This window comes from Trichosurus vulpecula, chromosome 8 (genome assembly GCF_011100635.1).
Source record: "Trichosurus vulpecula isolate mTriVul1 chromosome 8, mTriVul1.pri, whole genome shotgun sequence".
Classification (NCBI taxonomy): domain Eukaryota; kingdom Metazoa; phylum Chordata; class Mammalia; order Diprotodontia; family Phalangeridae; genus Trichosurus; species Trichosurus vulpecula.
Window position 1 is genome coordinate 45064877 of NC_050580.1, and position 10221 is coordinate 45075097.

Below are 10221 nucleotides of genomic sequence, written 5' to 3' on the forward strand. Positions count from 1 at the left end.
GAGGGACAGAAAGGCTGTGACTTGACCCAGGTCACCTAAGTAAAGAGTGTCAGAGGAAGCATTTAAAGTCAGATACTCTGACTCCAGGGTCAGACTGGTACCTAGTAAACCTCCCCATCTCAATGAATTTTTCCTTGGGGTCTTGACCTGGAAGTAAGTTCTATGCCCCTAAAGTCTTTATTGTACCAGAGTTGGCACTTAATTGCTCCTTTGGCATCCTTCCCAGGAAACCACCCTCCAGAGAGTCTCAAGTGGCACCTCTTGGTATATCCCTTTCAGGTCTTGTGCCACATTTTTCTTTAAAGGCTGGCTCACTGTTTGCTCCTCAGCAGATTACCCTGAAGGTGGTATTATAAGAATTTATGTAGTTATTATGTCCTCACTGAACATTGTTTTGCCATTGACTAAAGTACTTTTTACTTCTTTTTCTCTAATGCTAGAAGCTCAGTGTCAGAATCCAGAATCTTGGATTTTTCAAACTGAAAAAAAATTCTCAGGTGAGCAGTTCAGCCCTATAAGGTTCTAAGGAATTTGTTCATTTGTAATAGATAAAAAAGTCTGACAAGAGGCTAGCATATACCACATGCTGAAAGAGAAGTGATGGATTCAAGATGCAGAATGAGACATGTATTTTCAGGTGGCCATTGAGAGAATTAGTTTTACTTGCTTATGCATATTTGTTATAAGTGGTTTAGTTTTCTTTTCTTCAAATGGAAATGAATAAGAGGGATAGAAAAATAAATCTTGTTTAATTGAAAAAAAAATAAAAGAAATGTGTTACCATAGTCAGTATTGGACTCTGAATCAGAAAATTGGAGTTGAAGTCCTGGGTCTGTTCCCTCACTAGCTGTATGACTTTCAGCAAGTCACTTTTTCCTCTGTGAATCTTAGCATCCTCATGTCCAAAATATATGGTTTGGATGAGATGATAATGAACATTTTTTTTTTCAAACTCCGATGTTCATTGACTAAATACTAGGTTCCTATTGGTGGCTAATGATATATCATTAACTATATCATTGGATCCTCAAAATTCTTGCGATTTTGATTCTTACCTGTTAATTGTCATGGGATTACTGACCTCTCTTGAATCACCCTCATTTTTAAAGTGTCTGTCTCCTAGTTGTGTGGCTATGGGTAAGTCATTCAATCTCTTTGTGTCTCAAATTCCTCATCTATTAGATGACGAAGTTGAACTAGGCGATCCTAAGATTCTTTCTACATCTTATTGTCTGTAGTTCTCCTATGAATAATGTAAAGGCTGAGAATCACTGTTTCGAAGCCTGTTCATATCCCAGCTGGTGCTCTTACTAAGCTAGGTCATAAGGGAGACTGTGGAGAGAGTAGCGCCTGTGAACAACAAAACCAATAAAAATAAATAAGGACATTGATAATGACTGGCAATGTGACACCCTCTTTTTCCTCCAGTAATGTCCCATTTCAAATAAGCAGCCAAGAAATTTATGGACCTTGCTGACCCGACTTCAGTGCTCATAGAGCACTAGAGCTCTTTACATAGTATTCTGATCTCTCAGATTATCTTCATGTGGTATGGGGTAAGGGTCTACTTCTTCAGGTCAAAGAACAAAATCTTACTCTTAAACAAGGGATTATCATTTCAAAATATTTCAGTCAATATCTTCCAAACTGCAGTGATAAGGATGAAGCCAGGGTATGAACCCACTAAGAATTCCCTGGGTCTGGACCCTTTGACTTTCAGAATGTATATATTGACTTTGGGATATATTTGGTGGGGCCATTTTAATTCATAGCCTTTTCAATTTGCTAGTGAAATAATAGCCTTTTCCTTGGTAAATTAAGGCACATCCAGAGTCATTACTAGAAGGCTGTTTAATATATGTAATTTGATTTGTAGATTAAGCACTTCAAACATATCACCAGTTGGATTAGAATATTTATTTTTCTTGGAAGACATCTTCAGCTTTCCCTCCACTGTGCCTATGTTCATACACTTCGCTCTGTCTAGATTTCCTCTCCTTTATTCTTGTCATATTTTACATCTTTCAAGCTCCAGGTCATGTTCCTCCTCCATAAAGTTTTTGCAGGTGAACTCAAGCATAATTTTTCTCTCTTTCCATCTAATTCTCATACTACTTAGTTTCTCTCCTGAATCCTTCTTATATTGTGGTTTTATGTTATGGGTAGTTATCGGTATACATGTTTCATCTTGAAGCAAATGAGTATGATTTATTTTTGTAATTAGCTTCAATATAGTACATATAGTAGAGGTTGTAGATTTTCTGGAAAGTGTCTATAGACTTCATGTGCAATTTGGAGTGATGTCATCACTTTCCCTTTACCAGGTGGGATTATATTTAGTTATTTTTCTTCCTGGTATAAAGGGAAAGCATATTAAATAAGGCGACTATGGGTGTTAATGAGGTACCCTTACACAGAGAAATTACAGAAATCGATAAGGTCCTAGGATGAGGAAAGTCAGAGTAAGATCTGAGCGGGAGAGGAATTGTTCCTAGGACGGGTTGCTTTTGCAGCTTTATGAGAAGGGTAGATCAGGGGAAGGAAATGTCAGCAACATCTCAACGCACACAGACCTATAATTCTTAGTTAAGGCTTCACCCTTCAGAGTCCTTTAGTTCCTTAATGTGATACTAAGTAAAGCCTAAATGAGAGTCTGAGATTTTGAATGTGAGCTCCCCTACAAGACAGAAAATGAAGCTAAGGGAAGGTATCTTTGCAAAGTCTCACTGAAAATAACCCTAGTCATTGGTACTTGAACCTTGCCAATAGGGCACTAGAATTCTCTGCAGACTTAATCTTACAGCAGTTACTTAAAGGTGCCCTGGGGAAGACTGCTTTTATGTATTTCAGAATCATGTCTTACTCTTAAACAAAGGATTCTCTTTTAAAGTCATGTGAATCCAGATATATCCAGATTTCTGGAAAGGGGATGCAGCTGTAAGGCTGATTTTGGGTCTGGAATTTGGTGCATGTAACCGAGGAGGCAAACAGACTTTTATAAAATTATTTATGACATTTACAACAACAAAGTGGACAGGGGACTGGGGAATGATCTTTTGGCTGAAGAGTTGCCATGGTGACCTTGAAAAATCTAAGACAGAAGCAGTTTTACTTAAGTCCAAGAGAAGTAATTTATTGTTTTTTTTTTGTTGTTGTGTTTTTCTTTTTCAATGCTTTTAAAAATTTTATTGTTTATTTATTTCTCATATTCATTTACATTTTTTGAATAATGAATTCTGTCCCTCCCTTCCATCACTGTTCCACCCATTGCAAAGTCAAGAAACATGATATCAATTATACATGTGGAATCATGCAAAAATATTTCAATATTAGTTATGTAAAAAGTGAAAGTGAAAGTGAAAAATTTATTTTGCATTCAGATTCCATCCATTATTTCTTTGGAGTAAATAGCATTGTTTTCATCATAAGTCCTTTGGAATTGTCTAGGATCATTGTATTGCTCAGAACAGTTAAGTAATTAACAATTATGTACAACATTGCTGTGACCGTACGTGACTTTCTCCTGGTTTTGCCCACTTCATGCTGCATTATTTTGTATAAGCCTTTTAGATTTTTCTGAAATTATCCTGCTCATCATTTCTTATAGCACATCAGTTTTCCATCACAATCATATTACCACAACTTATTCAACTATTTCCCAATTGATGGGCATCCTCCCAATTTCCAATTGTTTGGCACTACAAAAAAGAGCAGCTATAAACATTTTTGTAAACATAGCTTCTTTTCTTTTTTTTTTTTTTGATCTTTTTGACATACAGACTTTGAAGTGGGAGCACTGAGTTCAAAGGTATGCACACTTTCATAGTTCTTTGGGCATAGTGCCACAATGTTCGCCAGAATGACTGGATCAGTCAAAGTCCAGTGGTGAGCTAGTGTACCAATTTTTCTACGTCTCCTCCAAAATTTGTCATTTTACTTTTCTGTCACATTAGTCAATATAACAGGTTTGAGGTGATATCTAGAATTGTTGTAACTTGCATTTTCCTAAAAAAGAGTTATTTAGAGCAATTTTCGTATAGCAACAGATAGCTTTGATTTCTTCTCAAAAATACCTGTTCTTATCCTTTGACCATTTATCAGTTGGGAAATGACTTGTTTTCTTATAAATTTTAATCAGTCCTCTATATATTTGAGAATTGAAACGTTTGTCAGAGAAACTTGTAAATTTTTTCCCCAGATTTCTGCTTTTTTCCTAACCTTGGCTGCATTGGTTTTGTTTGTGCAAAACCTTTTTAATTTGATATAATCAAAATTATTCATTTTACTTCTCATGATCCTCTGTATCTATAGTTTGGTTTTCTATTCGTCCTTTATTTATAGATCTGAGAGATAAAATTTCCCTTGCTTTCCTAATTTGTTTTTGATATCATCCCTTATTTCTTTTTTTTTTTTCATCCCTTATTTCTAAATCATACACCTGTATTGACCTTATCTCAGTATACAGTGTGAGATGTTGGTTTATATCTAGTTTCTGACAAATATTTTTCCAGTTTCCCCTGTGATTTTTGTCATAAAGTGAGTTCTTGTCTCTAAAGCTTGGCTTTTTGCATTTATCGAACACTGGATTTCTAAGGTCATTTACTACTGTGTATTATGTACCTAATCTATTGCACTGAACCACCATTCTGTTTCCTAGCCAGTGCTAGTTTTTTTTTTCATGATTAGAGTTTAACATTTGGTACTACTAGTCCACCTCATTCCACATTTTTTTTTCCATTGATCTCATTATTATGTTTGGTATATTGGTCTTACAGATGAATTTTGTTTTTTCATGTCTAGATAATAATTTTTGTGTAATTTGATTGGAAATATAATTAATTTTGGTGGAATTGTCATTTTTATTATATTGGTTCATCCAACTCATGGGCAATTAATATTTCTCCAATAGTTTTGATCTGACTTTATTTGTGTGAAAAGTATTTTGTGATTGTGTTCATATAATTTCTGAGTTTGCCTTGACAGGTAGACTCCCATGTATTTTATATTCTCTGTAGTTATTTCAAAATGGATTTTCTCTTTCTACCTTTTCCTGTTGGACTTTGAAGGTAATATATGGAAATGCTATTAATGTATTTTACATCTTGCAACTTTGCTAAAGTTGTTAATTGTTTCAATCAGTTTTTTAGTTGATTCCTAAGTCTGTAAGTATACCATCATCTGCATGTAAGTATACACATGCCATGTGTATTTTTATTCCTCCAATTTTTCTTGTTTTATTTCTATAGCTAGCATTTCTAGTACATTATTGAATAATAGTCTTGATAATGGACTTCTTTGCTTTACCCCGTATCTTATTGGGAAGGCTTCATGCTTATTTTCATTACAAATAACACTTGCTGATGGTTTTAGATAGATACTACTTAACATTTCAAGGAAAGCTCCACTTATTCCTCTGCTTCCTAGTGTTTTAATGGCAATCAATACTGAATTTTGTCAAATGCCTTTTCTACATTTATTGAGATAATCATGTGATTTTTGTTGTTTTATTATTGATACGGTCATTATGAAGGCAGCCTTGCCTTCTTGGTACAAATTGCACCTGGTCATAGTGTAATAGTGTATAATCTTCATAATATATTGCTGTAATCCCTCTAGCTGTTATTTCATTTAAATTTTTGCATCAATATTCATGAAGGAAATTGTTCTATAGTTTTCTTTGTTTTCTTCTTCCTGGCTTAGATATCAATATTAGGTTTTGTCATAAAAGGAATTTGGTAGGAGACCTTTTTGCCTAATTTTCCAATTTGTTTTCCAAAATATAGTATTGAAATTAATCATTCTTTCAGTGTTTGGTAGAAATCACATGATCCTGGAAATTTTTATTAGGGACTTCATTTATGGCTTATTCAATTTCTTTCTCAAAAATTCTATTTCCTCTTCCTTCCATTTTCTCTCCTCTAAACTAATTCATGGGGAGGTTTTGCAGCTTCAGTCATTCTCATATACTTAAATATTATATTTTTGATCCCACAGACTGACCCTAGTACCAATCAGAGAAAAGACATGTATCCAGCTTGGTGTTCAAAATGAGTAAATGGCAAGTTTCTCAGGTTTAATGTGTGGCTTTTTTTGTTTTGTTTAGTGGAACAAGATTGGGCAGCAAAGAAAACATTCAAAACAACAGCTAAGAGGAATATTCAATTAAATGCTCAATAGTGATAGCTATGATATATGTAGTGCTCTAAGGCAGTGGTGTCAAACTCACCAGGGGGCCAGCAAAACTCCCAGACTGAGGCCCAAGAAGATTAAAATGTATTTGAAAAATATTTAATAATAAAGTCAAATAAGCTACAACATGAAAAATGTTAAGTAGGGGTTTTCTAAGTCAATGTGCGGCCCACCTGAATTCAACGCCATTACTCTGAAGGAAGGTAACTTGCAAAGGCCCCATGATTAGATGCGCATTGTCATAGGGTTCTGTCTAAACCTCTAAGGTGCAGATTATTTGGTGGATCGAGTTTTCCCTCCAGAGAGTTTTGTTTATCGCCAAAGTCAGAAGTATGTGTCACAGAGTTGATATTTGCACCCACTTCCTCCTGAGTATTCTCAATGTCTAGCAGAATACTTGAATCACGATAAGTGCTTAATATATAATTAACAAAAGATTCCTGTTTTAAAACAATATGAATAATAAAGCATTATTATTAAGCTATTCTCTAATAGTTTATTCAAAATAATCTTTGTGACCAGACAGAGATCAGACCCGATTTTACAGGAGATAAAGCAGGCAGTACAGAAAAGGCACTCAATAGGGCATCAAAGGACCTGAGATATTTTCCCCAAGTTTTAAAAACTTTTATTTAAAATTTTGAGTTGCACATTCTACCCCTCCCTTCCTTCTCTTCTCCATGAGATGATAAGCAATCAGATGAGCAACTACATGAAACATTTTTATATTAGTCATCTTATTTTTTTTTCTTTTTGGTAAGGCAATTGGGGTTAAGTGACTTGCCCAAGGTCACACAGCTAGTACATGTGTCAAGTGTCTGAGGCCAGATTTGAACTCAGGTCCTCCTGACTCCAGGGCCAGTATTCTACTCACTGTGCCACCTAGCTGCCCCCACTGTGCCACCTAGCTGCCATCTTATAAAAAAGATTCGAATTAAAGAAAATAATAGAAAGTTAAAAATAGCATGCTTCAGTCTGTATTCAATCAATATCAGTTGTTTGTCTGGAGGCAGATAGTATACTTATCATGAATCTTTTGGGATTTTCTTGGATCACTATATTGCTGAGAATAGTTAAGTCACTCATAGTTCTTCATTGAACAATATTGCTGTTACTGCGTACAACATTCTCCTAGTTCTGTTCACTTCACTACACAAACAGTTCATGTAAGTCTTTCCAAGTTTTTCTGAAATCATCCTGCTTGTTCTTTCTTATAGTACCATGATATTCCATTACAATTGTAAACCACAGCTTGTTCAGCCATTCAGCAATTGATAGCCATCCCCTTGATGATCTGACCTTTTAGCCACCACAAAAAGAGCTGCTACAAATATTTTTGTTCATATAGGTTCTTTTTTTCCCTAATCTTTCCAGCTCCAGATCTCTAATATAAAACTTAATAATATCCTATTTACAGATGGAAAAACCAAGGCTCAAAGAGGTCACATTGATTTATTTAAGGTCACAGAGCATAAAAGTGTCACAGATACAACTCAGAATCATGTCTTTGGATTCTAAGGCCAGTGGTTAGTTGTTTCTCTTTTTCTATATTTGTAATAGGCTTTTTCTTATCTGCATCGCCAGTGCTTATCACAGTGCATGACACATAGTAGGTACTTAATAAATGTTTAATAAATGTAATAGGAAGGAAAGGGCATATAAATCTATCTTGCCCTACAAGAAAGTAAGGGGAAAGGGGATGGGGCATAGTGGCGTGACCGAAGGGAAGGCTGACTGGAGAACGGGGCAATCAAAATATATGCCATTTGGAGAGGGGTGGAGGGTTGTAATGGGAGAAAATTTGTAACTCCAAATCTTGTAGAAATCAATGTTGAAGACTAAAATATCAAATAAATAATGAAATTTAAAATAAATACACAAAAATTAATAGGAAGAAACAATATAAATAATATATGGTCCTTGTCTTCAAAGAAGGAATGTGTTAAAGGCAAAACAATGGAAAAAAAGATGTAAGGATGCATATATTTAAGAAGCGATACCCACTTAGAGGTAGAAGGTATTGGTTAGGGTGCTAATGTTGTTTTTTCAGTATGTCTTTTCACCAGGGAGCAACAATTCTAATTTTGTACATCTGCTCTACAACCTATTTATTTCTACCCCAAATGTTTTTTTTTTTTTTAATTTTAAAGTCAATATGTACATTCTGTTTCTGCTATATTTCAGCTGACTTGTTTATTGCCACATGAGGGATCCTCTCCTTTGGAAGACATCCACTGGTGTATCCAGGAGACATCTTCCAGTCAAATGGCAGTGAGCAATCAAACACTGGTGACTGAGTTTATCCTGCAGGGTTTCTCCGAGACACCTCCCCTTCAGCTTGCCCTCTTTTGCATCTTCTTCTTCCTTTATATCATGGCCCTAACAGGCAATGCTCTCATTGTGGTGGCCATAGGCCTAGATTCAGGTCTCCATACCCCCATGTATTTTTTCCTTGCAAACCTGGCCATCTTAGATATTGGCTGCACAACCACAGTTCTGCCCAAATTGCTAGAGAACCTCGCCAACAAGAAATCTATCTCCTATGCTGGGTGCATGACTCAGTTATATTTCCTTGATTGGTTTTTGGGTTCTGAACTCCTGCTCTTTACAGCTATGGCTTATGACAGGTATGTGGCCATCTGCCACCCCCTTCATTATACTACCATGATGAGTAGAATGGTTTCCATCCTCCTAGCTGGTAGTGTGTGGGCTGTTAGTGCCATCAACTCATCAGTACACACTGGTCTTATGATACAGTTAACCTTCTGTGGCCCAAATCAAATTAAACACTTTCTGTGTGAAATCCCCAGTTTGCTACTGCTTTCCTGCACCTCCATATACCTAAACCATATCATGGCAGTCATTGCAGATATATACCTAGGGGTGATTAATTTTATGCTCACTGTGGTGTCCTATGGCTTCATCATTTCCAGCATCCTGAAGATCCGCACCACAGAGGGCAAGAAGAAAGCCTTCTCTACCTGTTCCTCCCACCTCATTGTGGTCACTATATATTATACCACTATTATATACACATACATTCTCCCAGGCTCAGGGACCTCCATGGATAATGGCAAAGTAGTGGCTCTCTTATACACCACTATTAGCCCCGCTTTAAACCCTCTCATTTACACTCTACGCAACAAAGATTTCATAACAGCCCTCAAGAAAATGTTTCCATTCATTAAATAAATAATTTTAATTCATCCACATGACTTGGTGGTAATTTTATTTTTGAAATTCTAGCATAAAATATGATATAAAAGGTAATTTAGGTTCTATGAATCTTAGTTATTCAATTTATAGAATGATTTTTCCTCAGAATCTCAGAGCTAGAATGGATCAGAGACCAATTTGAGCCTCATCACACCTCAAGTTCCTTATTTCAGTTTTGAGCCATACAACACACTCTCAGCCACCACAAACTTATTTATTTTGTCCCCTTACCATTTGTTCAAATTATATCATTTGCCAAAGAAATTCTGTTGATTTTTACATCACAGTATATCTCCCAACATTTCTCTTCTCTTCAGTCAAATCATACATCCCAGGTCATATCCCCATGATTCAAATGATTTACAGTATATCTACTCTATTTAATACTAATGTCTTCCTCCCTTCTCCCATGCAATTTTGTTCTGAGTTTAAATAATTATTTATTTACTGAATATTTTTAGTTTTCAGCATTAATTTTCACAAGAGTTTGAATTACAAATTTTCTCCCCATTTCTACACTCCCCCCTCCAAGATGGCATATATTCTGATTACCCCGTTCCCCAGTCAGCCCTGCCTTCTGTAACACTACTCCTCCTCATCCCCTTTTCCCTTAGTTTCTTGTAGGGCAAGATAGATTTCCACACCTCATCGCCTGTATATCTTATTTCCTAGTTGCATGGAAAAACTTGTTTTTGAACATCTGCTCTTAAAACTTTGAGTTCTAAATTCTCCCCCTTTTCCCTCCCCACCCACCCTGCCTAAGAAGGCAAGCAATTTAACATAGGTAACATGAGTATCATTATGTAAAACACTTCC

General features: G+C 35.8%; 1 protein-coding gene across 1 annotated transcript; it reads left to right on the forward strand.

Moving 5' to 3' along the window:
* Positions 1 to 8454: 8454 nt before the first annotated feature.
* On the forward strand, positions 8455 to 9381 carry LOC118829055 (olfactory receptor 13A1-like). The gene has a single exon (XM_036735990.1). The coding sequence runs from the start codon at positions 8455 to 8457 to the stop codon at positions 9379 to 9381; it is 927 nt and encodes a 308-aa protein (XP_036591885.1).
* Positions 9382 to 10221: the final 840 nt, after the last annotated feature.

Excerpts from the sequence above, each read along its gene's own strand:
- LOC118829055 (XM_036735990.1), top strand. The coding sequence starts at position 8,455 with ATGGCAGTGAGCAATCAAACACTGGTGACTGAGTTTATCCTGCAGGGT.